Source organism: Aphelocoma coerulescens, chromosome 3 (assembly GCF_041296385.1).
Source record: "Aphelocoma coerulescens isolate FSJ_1873_10779 chromosome 3, UR_Acoe_1.0, whole genome shotgun sequence".
NCBI classification, from domain to species: Eukaryota; Metazoa; Chordata; class Aves; order Passeriformes; family Corvidae; genus Aphelocoma; species Aphelocoma coerulescens.
The window spans coordinates 9,144,961-9,159,282 of NC_091016.1; the positions used below are offsets into that span (position 1 = coordinate 9,144,961).

General features: G+C 37.2%; 1 protein-coding gene across 8 annotated transcripts in view; it reads right to left on the reverse strand.

The window, feature by feature from the left end:
- The window catches only part of LOC138107604 (kinesin-like protein KIF16B), a 181,513-nt gene that overhangs the window by 111,200 nt on the left and 55,991 nt on the right, over positions 1–14,322 (reverse strand). For all 8 annotated transcript variants that reach the window (XR_011149635.1, XM_069009024.1, XM_069009023.1 and 5 more), the window contains exons 13-14: positions 627–746; positions 23–74 (exon numbers count right to left, since the gene is read on the reverse strand). Coding sequence is in view for 7 of the 8 variants with exons in the window: in XM_069009024.1 (XP_068865125.1) it covers positions 23–74; positions 627–746 (172 nt within the window). In the remaining variant the exon portion in view is untranslated. The remainder of the gene's footprint in view (positions 1–22; positions 75–626; positions 747–14,322) is intronic.

Below are 14,322 nucleotides of genomic sequence, written 5' to 3' on the forward strand. Positions count from 1 at the left end.
ATAAAAATGCCAAATTCCGTACCAATATCCTGTTCTGTCATAGCATCTTCTCTGCCAACATATGTTTGGCCCTCCTAATTAAGAGAGAAACACATATTACTTCCAGTTGGAATCTCCTTATCTTCCCCACAATAATATAATTTATCCTTCCACTCTCTCAGGGTAACCTGAATGAAATATGTATTTAAACATACATGAAAAAAAGGAATCACACAGCATTTTCAGAATGCTTTCACAGTCTTTATTTCACAGTATTATCAGCAAATTCAAGTTTCAACTGTCCAGTGCAGAACCACCTTTGCAGTTTTGAGACAATCTAGATTTGGATTTTAAAGGTCAAGCTTTATAATTACATGAATGACAAACCAATACATACAGATAAAAATATGAAACACCTATCTCTGGTTGACCAGTTGATTCTCAGGATAAACCTAAACAGCTATTTTAATTTCATCACTTGCAACCTCTTAAGAGCTTTTCTTACAACAGCAGAGAAGCATAAAGAGCTTTTCTTACCATAGGAATGTAATGAGCACTACATATAGATAGCAAATCAATACTATAATTTTTCTACTGAAAAAATCGTAAGGCATATAAAGGCTATGGAAACACAGATGTGTATTTACCTTCAAGTGGTACAAGATGATACCAGTACTGAGAAGATCATCATCAATGCCAATGAGATGAGGCAGTTCAGAATCTAACACAACACCTATCCCTTCTTTCCTCAGAGCCAAGGTTTGTTCCTATAAAGGACAAAAGTCTATTTGTTAGGATGTGCAAGAAATACCCCTCTTCCTTCTCTTTCTAAACTACATTTAATGTAACTTCTTCTCTGTAGTATCACACCAAAGAAAGAGCAATTTTTAAGAATTTTTTGATTTTACATTTTAAACCTGACCTCTACTTCTGCTAAGCATTCCAAGATTGCTGTTGAGGAAATCTGTGAAGGTGTTATTTGAAGAAAACCAGACAAACAGCTGAATTATATGAGATAAGGAACATCAATCAAGAGTGTAACAAAGCAACATTGTCTAAAAGCAAGCTATGTGCCACCTTTCATAATGGTAAGGAGAATTTCAAACTCCTCAGCATTCAGTACAGCTAAAGAACGGAACAGAACATTGAAACTCTTCAGCAGTCCTTTAAATAAGCGGAACCTTGCACAATAAAAAACCCTGACACCTGAGAATTCAGTAAACCTAAGCAGTTAAAATAACATGCAATGTAAGAGAAGCATTGCCAGTAGTAAATAAACATAAGAAATATTCACAGCACATCATTTCAATTCTCCAAAATTCCTTTGGGCCACATTGTACAGCCATCCATAGGTTGAAGCATCATTCAGCAGGACTGCAAGTAGGAGACTTCAACCTTGGATAAAGTATTGTATGATGTAGTACACAATAGTCTATGCAATAAATAAAAAATTAATTATAGCTTTGAAGTAAGTTTTTGTCTTTAAGAAGTTTAACTTTCAAGTTGAAAGAGAATCCTATTGGCTCCCAGGCCTGGAAGATAACAACAGTAGAGACCATGAATGTGCACACAGAAACACACCGTTTTTCAAGACAAATGTGTTTTTCTGTGTAAAAGAACTAAGCCCTGACAATCCATGAAGCACAGGCAATGTCAGCAGATATTCCATCTGTGTATTACAAGGAGCACACTTTTCTCCGGGTGCTAGTAAAACAGGAAAATAAGTTTCCTGACAGCCCTGACAATCCATGAAGCACAGGCAATGTCAGCAGATATTTCATCTGTGTATTACAAGGAGCACACTTTTCTCCGGGTGCTAGTAAAACAGGAAAATAAGTTTCCTGACAGCTGCATGACTACTCCTTTTCCAAGTCATCAAATGCCTTCTCCAGAGACAAAAAGACACCACATTGTTTGAAAGAAAAAACAACAGATAGATTGTTATATGCATTTTCCCAAGTACAGAAATCTGCAAGTCTACAGGAAGAAAGCAGACGTAAAATCTCATTTCCCTACAGACAAAAAAGGTCAATACTGATACTGTCTAAAAAATTCCAAGTATGGATATATCTGGAAAAGGTAAGATGATAATACAACATATAAAACTCTGCAAAACAAAACTGGGAAACGTTACTCTGGTCAAGGATGAATTAAAAAGTTTTCCAGCATTCAGAAATAAAAAAAATAAGCTGGGATTCATGTGCAGGTCGGACATTCAAAATGCACTCAGATATTCCTTGATATTATAAAAGAGTCACATCATAAATCTAAAAAATACAGCTTAATTAATAGTTCAGGAGAAAAAGTAATTTCAGTCAAAAATACCTATCACATATTAGATATTTACTGACTAGCATCTAAAGTTATACATAATTTATAATGTTCCCATATGACAAGGATGAAGACAAGACTCTGAGGACCGGTGACTGGTTACTGCCAGCACCTTTGGCCCAATGGAATTGATAAAATATTAACAGCTGAATATTTTTTCCCCAGCACAACAAAGCATGTTTGCTTTTTGCCAACGTCCCTGACAGAGGAAAAAATAAACATCCCAGGAACCAAAGAAATTATCACTGAGTGAGAAATAGCTCACAAATAATTAAGAATAAAGAAACAATATGATTTTTTATTTTCCAGTCTTTTAATATTCAACACCTTTTTACTATAATCAGAAATAAATCATGCATAATTGTGATATAAAACAGATAGCTTGGCTTTTTATTCAGATCTAAAATTAAAGAACATAAATTAATTGAGTTTCTAAAGTCATATTTTGTAAACGACTGCCATTCACGCACAGAATGCATCCTTTTAATGGAAATTTTAAAAGAAATGCAGCAGACAGTAGCTGTGATTAACTATGATATCTTTTAGTTTAATATAGGTTGTAAATTAGCTTTTATCTTCAGATACAATTTACTAAAAAACACTGAATCTTAATCAGATACCTGGAGTAACTCCTAAACTTTATTCGCTTGGCTTAAAAATTCAAAAGCTTCTGCAAGGATGCCTCCAAATGCCAAACAATACACTTTTGCCCCAAAATAAAATCACAGAAACATCAGCAATAATAGATCTTTATTACTCTGTTCTCTAACAGTGAGAAAAAGAAAAGAAAAAGGCCCAAAAGAAGTAGTCAAATTGCCCCTCTTTCATCCTCAACAGCATAGGAAGGATACTTCTGAAGAGGGACAGACCTCTTTTGAAATAAATTGAAGGTCTGTAAGATATTACAAGGCAAAGAAATTATTAGGTTTAATCCACTATTTGATTTACTTTCATTTGTGCTACATGATTTTAAGTGGTGAATCCATAAGTCAAATGACAAGAGCATGAAAGGTTGCTGTCCCTATTGAAAATTACTAAGTCAGAAAATTTATGAAAATCTCAAGGTGCAGTTGAAGAAAACTGAATGCACCCACATGCTTCTTAGCTTGAATTATCCTTGAACAGAAAAGCATACACATACTCCCTCAGTATTTAAGATGTGCTTACAAGCTTTGGACAATAAAGCAAGCCAAGTATTATCCACAAAGGAGCACTTCAGTTGATCTAAGTGGCTACTGTGCTGGGAGCAAAAAAAGGCTTTCTTCTTTGGGAGCTGCTAGACCAAATGGACTCACTTGAAGAGTAGAAACTCAGAAAATAATTCTGAGTCAGTATACAAAAAACCACTTATTTAAGTCAAAGTTAAAATAAAGGGATTATATTGTATATTTAAATTGTCTCTTTGAATTCAGCTCTGACTCATGTGTCAGAAATATCCTGATACAGTAAATTCATTTACATTTATATAGAGAGATATAAAAGCGCTTGTGAAATCTCATTTCTTCTGTGCTGATGTATTAAGTTTACTGTATTAACTGATACAGCGGCGATTCTAAACTGAGATATGATCTGGTAGTTTTAAGAACAAATCTTTGACTAAAGTACTCACTTGAGCTGAAAAATTCACCATCATCATATACAACTACCCATTATAAAGACCACTGCTGTGACACACAGGATGTCTTTAAATGTTGTTTCTTTAAATGCACACACAAAAATAGAACCACACAGCTTTTTTTTTTTTTGGCCAACAAGATAATTAAATTAAAAAAGAAAGTAGGTCCAAAAGACATTTCTAACATTCCTTGACCAATCTACTAGTGGAGAGAAACATTATGCTGCTATTGTCCCAGCACATATTAAAGAGTATATGTAATTAGTGCAGTGCAATGAACAGAACCTCTCAGGGGAGTTCAATTTTTGTCATGCTTTCCAATCCAAAAATGCAATTCTTTTATTTAAATATTGAAGAGATAGCTGCTGGCACACAGTCCTAAGAATACACGGTGCAGGTCACTTTCAGTAAAACATGACAATTTACTTAGCTAGCATGATGTTCAGATTTCTACATTTAAATTATGCAAAAAAAGTGTAATACCAAATTTAAAAACTATGTACAAAAATGTGCAATAGCAAAAGTCTTTGCATTAATATTTAACCTGACTATATATGAGAAAATTCTTATGCCAACAGGTACTTTGCATTTGATTTTATTGAAAATATGCTATTATATCCCGAGTTCACAAAAAGGTCTGACTATGCTCAATGGCCCCAGACTAACATTGTCATCTATTAAATGTATAAACGTAAACTGCACACAACTGAAGTTCTTAATTCTTAATTGGTTTTCCTCCAGTTATGTATTCAGCACACTTTGCATTTCCTTTAAATCACTGGAAACAAATGTTTCATACCTAGAGAAAAAAATATTGCACAGTGTTCAGAATTCAAATGCTCCCGAAATAGCTGAATTCCAAACCCAGCATATACATGGCATTAAAGAGACTGTGTAAATAGAGAGAGGAAATACGCGTGAAACAGCCTCAGCTGGTCATGCCATAATCAGCATGGGTGAAAATCCAAAACTTCTCTCACTGAAGTCAGAAACTTACATATTCTCCATCACGGGACTGCAGAAGATTAGGTGACTTAAAAGCACAGTTCCGTTGCAGTAGTTCTGGACAAACACAGGAAGCTGAGGGCTGTACTACTGGATTACAGCAAAGAATACATGGCAATATAGGCAGACCCACTTCAAACCTAGTTCATACATGTGTGCTCTAAGAGGGCTACACTGTTTGAGTTTCCAGAGTTAATCCTTCCAAGAAAAATGAGACAAAAGTGCAGGGCAGAACTATGATGAATGTGCAAAAAACCCAAGGGGGGAAATTCCCAAACAAGCAGTGGTGCCTTGATGATTCTTATATGAGGAAGTAGAAAAGAAAATTGATCATCAGGAGTTCAGAACCAAAAGGAATCCCTTGTTGTTAAATACAAGGACACTGTGGACAGCAGTAATTTATACGGCTGCAAAAAATTGCCTGGAAAAAAAAGGTGAGAAAAGGACAAGAGGTACTTGTGGACAAAGGCACAGGGTATCCATTGCCTGGGGTTCCCTAACCTCACCAATCACAGACACAGAAAGCATGGGAAGTTTTCTGGACAAGGATTGCTATCCACTTGCCCTGTTTTATACTCCAAAATTGAGTACAGCTGAATAAACCATAACTCACCTATGTGGAGCTTATTACCATCATTCAGGTGGTACAGTCCTAATGTAGGCTTTGAATGGATTAAAAATAGTAGGAATAGAAGATAAATATACTGCAGACAGACCTCTGTTTCTGTTTACAGAATTTCAGATAAATTATCTGAATAATTCTAGATACAATTCTTCTCAGAGTGCTACATAAACAGATTGACAACTCCTTTGAATTTTCAACTGCATTGCATGCTAATTATTATATTTATAAAGATGACAGGCAGCTACTGAAGTTGCACTCCCAGTATTAAGAAGCAAGTGTAGCAAAAAATTAGTGAAGCTGCCAGTAAGCCCCACAAAACACAAGAAAGCTGATTCAATTAATTCTGTAATTAAAGAAAAACTTGAGGAATTTTACCTCTGCTTGAAATGCCAGCAACATTTCTCCCACCTAAGAAGAAACAACTGAAAAGTGACCTCCTGTGTCACAAATGCTGTGCCCAAACACCGTAACAAGTAATTGTATAGATTACACTCAGGCTCTCATCCATTGTATGATGTAAAATTATTTCAAATATTTGGTCTGAACTTGGTAATAGCCAGTTTAAACTAATGCACTTTGCATCACCATTGACATTCAGCTGAAATAATAATTTTCCTTCTCCAGCGTTTATTCATTGATACTGGCAGCAGTGGTATCTATTCTCCTTAGTGTGGTTATATTAGGTCAAACTCCAAGCATCTCCCCCCAGGAGATGACCAGGCTTACCATATCCCAGAGTTTAGGACATCCTTTCTCAAGGTCTTCTTCCTTGACAACTTCCATGCGGTGTTCGCAGTGTGTATACAATTTTGCCAGCACCTGCTTCCACTCACTGCACACAATATCTATCTGATCCTTCCAGATTCATGTGTCTTTTATGCAGACATACTATCTCATAACAGTAAAGTCTCATGCCTTCCTCCTCCTCTTCCACTGTGTATTAACTCCTTTGCATTGCAAACTATTTACCATCAACCACCCTTCTGTCATCCTTAGACTCACCCAATCCTCTGTCAGATGCTCTGCTAGACAAATAAGCTTTAATATCAGCAAACTTCCCCAGTTAACACATTTAAAGAAACCATTAAACATGAATTAAGCCCAAAAATGTGCTCCAGGACCACCTCCCCAAAACCCCTACAACTACAAACTTAGCTCCCCTCCCAGTACCACTGCTTCCATCACATCCTCTGTATAAGCATTTTTATTGTATTTAAATCCTAATCTCCACACTACATAAATAAGGAAATAGTTTCCTATACGTTCCAGGGTCAAACGCTCCATCAACATCCACCAAGATGAGAACCAGTCCCACACTGTTTCTAGCGGTGATCACTGATGGACAGAACTAGATCCAGCACACACTGGGCAGACAAACCAGGACCAGCCAGCTCAAGAAAAAAATCACAGACTACAGACAACATGACAAATATTAATTAATTAAATAGGAAATGACTATTTAAAACCCAAGAAATTTATAGGAATTATGAATATGATTTTGAAAGACATGGCAGAAAGAAAGACCATTTCAAAGAAGCATTCTCAAGAAAAGCATTCCTTTCAAATTAAAATTTTCCTCACTAGTCCAGCAAATATAAGCCATTCAGAAGGCAGTACCAGTCAAGTTTTTGAGTCCTTCCACAATTCACTTCAGCATAACAAATGTAAGTCAGAATAACAGTTCTGAATTTAACATTGGCATTTAGTTTTAAATGTTTAATTACACAAGGTAATATTTTAGCAAATTATTTTTCATTCATTTTATTTTGAGAACAGAGTTTATGATTACTCTTCTGGAAATTGATGAAGGTATAATCATCTTACCTTCCTTCCCAGACATATGTGCTATGTTTAACTAGGTCAGTTACAGAAAATCCAAGTTGTCACTTACGTGACACTTTTAATGCAAATTAAAGGCCTATTAAAAGGGCAGAAATCACAAAAAATATATTCAATTTGGTCTCAAGGAAAACATTTGAGGATGTTACAAAAAGATAGGATAAAGTGCCCTTTAAAAACTATCAGTTTGATTTTGTTTAGCCAAAGCATAAAATAATTGGTGTGTTAAGCTGGCACAAAAAGCATTAGCAGCTGGTTGTTCATCAAAGTGACTAGGATTGTTGATACTATTCTTTTGTAAAGCAGGTAAACTCAGCTGGGGAAACGGAACTTTTCTTATCAAGACATCTTCCCTTAATTCTAATTCCAGCAAAATATATCTCATCTAAAATTATACTCCAATTCTACCATTAAAACTATACAAGATTAGCATATATATGCAGATATAAAAACTGTATAATTATACATAGTATACTGTCAATTGGCCTGAACTCCCTACATTGAAGCATTTCTAGTAAAATGATTGAAAGCCAGAAGATACACAGGAAATGTCCATGTCCTTTACTTACATGCAATGAAACTACAGTTCATTTCACAATTTTAATAATGAAATAAAAATGAACAAGTCATTCTAACTTGCAACGGGCCAATACAGTAATTAAACTGCTTTAAAGAACAACATAAGAGGACACCACATGCTTCAGCATACAAGGATCTCAATTTTAATTATGCACAATAATGAACCACATGTGCAGATGCCAAACAAGATCACACCTAACTTTAAAAAGGTAGGTTGAAAAAGAAAATAAACACAAAGTGAGGGAAAAACTCAAGATGAAAAGAGTATAAATCCAGAAATATAGTCACAGGAAATAAGTACCAAATGAATCACAGGGAAGTGTCCTTTAAAAATAAACTAAATAAAAGCAACCTATACTGAGATATCTATAATCTGGCATCAGTCCCTAAGACCAAGGTCAAAAGAATTATCATATCTAACAAAAAACAAGAATACTGAAATCATATTTCATAGCTAAGACAGACATCCCAAATATTGACTGAAGGGTAAAGTTCCCATCACTTTTTTTGGTATGTTCAGCAAAAATTGAATGGAAAAATTCAGAAGGGAGGAATCTCTTGAACCGTACTATGTAATCCAGACTACAAGACATTATGGCATTCTTGGCAGATTGCCGTCTTCCCACATTTGAGTATTTTTTAAATGTAGGGCCCATTGAGTCAATGAAAGTAAACCAGCACAGCTTTGCCAACAACTAACAGAAAACAACGTTTCCTTGAAAGATGCAAACCTGCTGTACTTTTAGGGAAAAAATGCAAAGCAATCTGCCCAAAGCTCAAGAAGCAACCACTGACCATTGCATTTTGCTCACTGATGTGAACCTTAACTTGGACAGCTGTCACCTTTTTTGCATTCTGAGAAAAATGTTCAGGGAAATACTTTTTGTCAGCTAATATAAAACAATAAAAGGGGAAGTCGTGCTCTCCAAAGGAGGTATGGCGTTTGTTATACTTACATACTGTAAGCAATGAGGCAAGTTCTTCTTCTTCAGTGGAAAAACTTTATGTTATTTTTATAACTATACTGAGATTTGAAAAAAGGAGTGTGCAAATGCTGTGTATTATGGCAGCCTTGTGTCTCACCTGAATGCTCAGTGACTCCTGAGAGGTACTACTGCACCTCAAAACTGTAGATCTACTGGAGGTGATTCATTCCACTATGTAAATGACCTCAAAATAAAGGATTAATGCACAGATATGGTGTAAAATAGAGCACTTTTCAATGACTTATAATGACTGGCAAGTGAATATCACCAGCCATAACAGATGGAGAGCAAATCCCCTTTTTCAATCCTAAACCTTTGAGGCATTCCGGACACCAAGTTTCGTATTTTCAGAAGTTAAGTAAGACCTCACAGTGGATCTAAATCTAACCATTTGAACAAAAAGCAGACTAGGCATTTGAAATATTCATTTAAATGCTTCATTATCATAAACTATCAGGAGCACATTAAAAATCTCTTTCAAAAATGCTGCCAACAAGGACTATGTGACATCGAAGTAACCTTGAATCTAACACGTACAATACATCCTTTCCTGATGAAAACAAGGTGACAGGTGTATTAAGACCAACAAGATCACTGGTAAACAAAAGCTACTTGTGAAACCAGGACAAACTTTGATATTGCTTTACCAAAAGCAATCTATGAAATTAAACTTTTAAATATGTTATTTTAATAACAGAGAAAACTTTTAGATTTACTGTGTAAAGCAGCTTATAAACTTAAACAAAACCACAGAGATTTAAACATAAAACCAAATATAACCAAATTCTCTCCCAGACATATTTCAATTAAGAGTATTAATGACTGTCTTAAATTCAGCTAATCTATTTAGATCTTAAGAGACTAGCAACTTTAAATGAAAATGGCCAAAAGAAAGTTCCTCAGGAGGAAACCCTCTCAAATTTCCCTGGGTTAGGGATACAGTAAGATACAATTTCCATTGTTTAATAGAATCTTAACCATAAAATCCTCCTTTGCCTTTTTGTTATGTTTCCTATATGTGACTGTGTACTAGTTTGAAAACAAACCAGTGGGAGGCACCAAGTCAGAATAACAATTTAATGGGGAAATTAAAGAAAAGGAAAAAAACTAAAAGAAAACACTGGTTCAAACTGACAGTCAAGATACAACCTGAGTCCCTGTTAGGCAGGGTGGTGGTAGCAGTCTGGTAGAATGGTGGCTGCAGTCCTCTGAAGCAGTGATCCTGTAGAAAAAAAGGGTCTGCTCTTCCTCAGAAGGTCCAGTGGTGGCTGTGTAGCTCCTGTCCTCTGGAAATCCAGTGGAAAGGGTTGTCTCTGGTGTTCAGAGTCTCAGATTATATCCACAATGGGATGCTTGGTTCCTCCCTCTGGGCGGAGCATCTCACAATGGGGTAATGAGTCATGAGGCCAAGTGCTGATTAGGCTCATTAACAGAAGATAGTCCGGAGGGAGTTATCTCTGAGTCATGAGGCAGGACAATGATGGGCCATTAACAGAAAGATAGTCTGGGGGGAGGAGGCAAGGAAACACTGCCCCACCTGATTTCAACAGCTCATGAAGATGGTAATAGAATACATTGCAATGAAGGACAGACTGTTACTCTGGAACCCATCAAGGTCAATCAGACCATGGACTCCTTCCTTCCACAAGTCCACGATGGATTTTGCAGCCATCCCTCCACTGACCAAAACCAGAGAAAGAAATAGTAAGAGACAGCGAGGTGATCACATAATTAAAGACTGTTAACAGAGGCAAATGGCAGGCAGACTACTGTAAATCAGCTGGGCATTTCAAACATCTACATTTCAGCTGCTCAAAAGCAGAACTTCATACTTACCACATTATCGGTTGCACTTCTCAATGGAAAAAGCCTTCCTTGCAAAGTTGGGGTATGCAACCAAAAAGACAAATGGATCTGTGCTTTCTTATAAGGGCCAATTAACAACTCAAATGAACACCAGAAAATTGAAACTATATGCTCCTCGTTTCTCACACAGATAATTTTTGGTTATGTGATAGTCTGCCTGAGTATAAAATTTACTGTTTTCCCCAAAATTTTGAGTATCCCTGCAGCACATAATTAGTAAATTAACAAATGCTGCAGATCAATTAGCATATCAATATTTCAAAGTCTCGTTTTCTGAGTTCTCATCAAAAAGCTATCACCCACAAAAGCTGCAGAAGCACAAATGACAGGCAGATCCCACTGGGGAAAAAATAAACAAACAGAAAGACCACACACACAAAACACAAACAAGCAAAGAACCAAAAAAAAGCAAACAACCCAGACAACTATGGACATGCCATTTCTTCATGCAAAACATAATGCACAATCAGGAATCTGATCGGGTTTTTTTAAGTTTCTGGATAGCTTATCTTGTTCCTTACACCAATCAAGCTTTGTATGATGCCTGGAAGATGGGATTTTGGATTGTTTCCCTTGACCAGAAGTTCTGTTTGAAAACAAACATCTACACATTCAACTGGAAAAAAACAAGACAGACAAATTATCGTTTTTAGGAAGATTCAAATATGTTCTTTTCATGAGTCATGTCAGCAGCCTTTTTGCCCAACTCTTGTAGAATCATAGAAGCATTTGGGTTAAAGGGACCCTCATAGGACACCAACTAGAACAGAGCCCCATCCATCACCTTGTCAAACCCTTGTGCTTGACCACGCCCTTATCCAGTCAAAAGTGTAAGTCTGATACTGTAGCCTGAGCTCAGGAATGCAAATAAAGGAGGATGCTATGAAGCTTCCAAGAGCAAGTAACAAACCAATTTCACTCCTTATAGCATCAAACTGCTTCTTCAGATAATCAAAGGTCTGAGCACCTTTGGATTGCTACAAAGAAGTTGAAACTGTTACATTTTGAAATATAACCCATCTCATATTTGTTTCCTTATGCTCAGTGAACACAGCAACAAAGTAAGAACAACAAGGGGCAATGAACAACAGTTTAAAACAAAAATAAACTTGCAACCTTTGACAATCAAGGGTTTAGAGCAGTGTCTGTACCGGAAGATACTTTTTAACAGACATATACCATAGAGAAAATCTGGTAATTTAATTCAGCAAGTTTTTCCAGATGTTACAAATAGGACTTTGAAAGAAATTAAATGTGAATATTTAACAAAAAGTTCTACAGAAGTTGACATTTTGAAGATGATTAAGTTTTTGTCTAGTCCATTGTGGATTAATTGGTCTTAATTATGTTTTCTGTATTTACATAAGGGCAAAAACTCCAGATGTAGAAATGCTGATATTCATGGGTGAACTATTACTAGGCCAGAAGCTGCCTGAAACCACAAGTCTTTTGCTGAAAAAGTTCCTGCAAAACAATGAGACTTCTTTCACAGAGAAAGAAGTTGTGCTTGGGAAAAGCAAAAAATAAGTGCCCCATAGAATTCTGTCTAAACCTTGTGTTTTTACGATATTCATACAGCCAAAGCCACTTCAAAACAAATGGGAATTAGACACCTAAAATATCCTCAAGCACTAACTGATACTTCAGTACCTAAAATAGGGATAACCTGAAACACTAGCACATTACCCTCCAACAAATAAAACTGAATCTGCACTCTCTTTAACAAGACTCTTATTGGATGAGTCAATCACTGCTGACAAGGTATTTTTATGTCCTTGTGGGAAGACTGTAGTGGAAAGAGAAGGATATTAAGTTACATTAGATTGTCAGGGTTCAGTATTGTCTATACTAGGTCTCAGTAACATTTTCGTACTCAGAGGGAAAAACATGTCATGGGTTAGCAAGCACAGTCCCAGAAATGATATTCTTGCAAAGGGGTGCTTACAGCTTCCTCTATGACCTGACAGAACCTATCAGATGGCCAGTTTGAATATGGACAATTCTTTAAGCCACTTAAAGTTCTGACCGCCTCCGTGATGCACACTTAAGAATAGGAAACTCTGAGGCAGAGTCTCTCTCTCTCGTTTCTGGTGCTGGGACAGGTGGCTGCGGGCCCCATGTGGGGGCCAGCAGGTCCGGCCCAGGCCCTGCTCGGGCCAGGCCAGGCCAGGCCACGGCCATCCTGGAGCTGATGGGCCCTGTTCCACCCGCAGAACCCGCCCCACAGCTCTGCTGTGGGCAGCGGGAGCAGCTCAGCTCCTCCCCTCTCCTCCCCCACTGCAGCCAAGATTGACCTGAAGCTGCACCGCTGTCCGGCAGAGGTCATGTGACCAACAACGATAAGCTTCATTCCAGCTGCAAGGCCTAGGTGAGATTAACCCTTTTAGTGCTATGAAGAGCTGAAAACCTGAGGGAAAAGAAAGAGGAGATGCTTAAAGCTGAAATTCTGTTGTAAAGTTATGATATATCAGAGTACCCGTTGTAATTTCATGAAGGCATGGGGGATGGAGCGTTCAACTTGTACTTGTGAGCAAAAGCACCTGTGCTGAGATAGGCAGATGCTGAAGCAGCTGTAATTTCATGAGAAGTCTGAACAGGGAGAGATGGAAGCGATGAGGACTTTTGCTCCAAATGGAAAAGGAGAAAACCTCAGTTCCTAGAGATGCTCCCAGAGATAGTCCTAAAGATGAAGATGAGGAAAACCCTTTGCTCCGCGCTCCCAGGGAAGGAGAAGGGCCTCTGTTCTTAGAGATGAAATGCTCCCAGAGATGGGTGAAGAGAACTTTTGCTTTCTGAACGGCTCAACCTTAAAATTTTACCCCAGTAATTTCAAGAGTGGACCCTCAAAAGCAGTTGTGGGAAAAGCTGCAAGTTGGGGAAGGGACTCACATGCAAGCAGAGAACCAATCTGGGCAGCTGTCTCGTGATAATGTTTTCATAGCATGGGCAAGAGAGACTCCTCTTCCTAAATGGACTGAACAAGGTTATTATGGAAGTGGTAAACAGACTGACCGTCTCAAGGGTTGTCTTTTTACATTGTCACTGGGAGAAGGGAGAAAGGTGGGGGGAAGAGAAGTGTTCTGAAGGTGTAGTATAATTTTTTTTTCTTCTTTTAGGTCTGTTAATAAACTTCTTTATATTCTTTCAAGTTTAGTGCCTGCTTTGCATTTCTCCTAATCCTTATCTCACAGAAGGTAAACAGTAATGAGTATTTTGGACCAAACCACTACACTAAATTGGTGTTTCTGCCCGGTTAAAAACCCAACCCGCTACAACACATAAGTGTACCAGAAGAAAAAAATCTGCATAATAAAGCAATCTTTCTATGGACCAACTGGAAAAACCTGCAAGAGGCAGAAAAAATATCTGGAAACAACAGAGATATGTTCAGAGTGTTGCAAAATGTGGAATGTGAAAAATTTTCTTAAGAAAGGATGTTGTTTAATGTTTGATCTTTGTTACACTTTCAAGCTTAATCAACAAGAAAGGAGATGTAA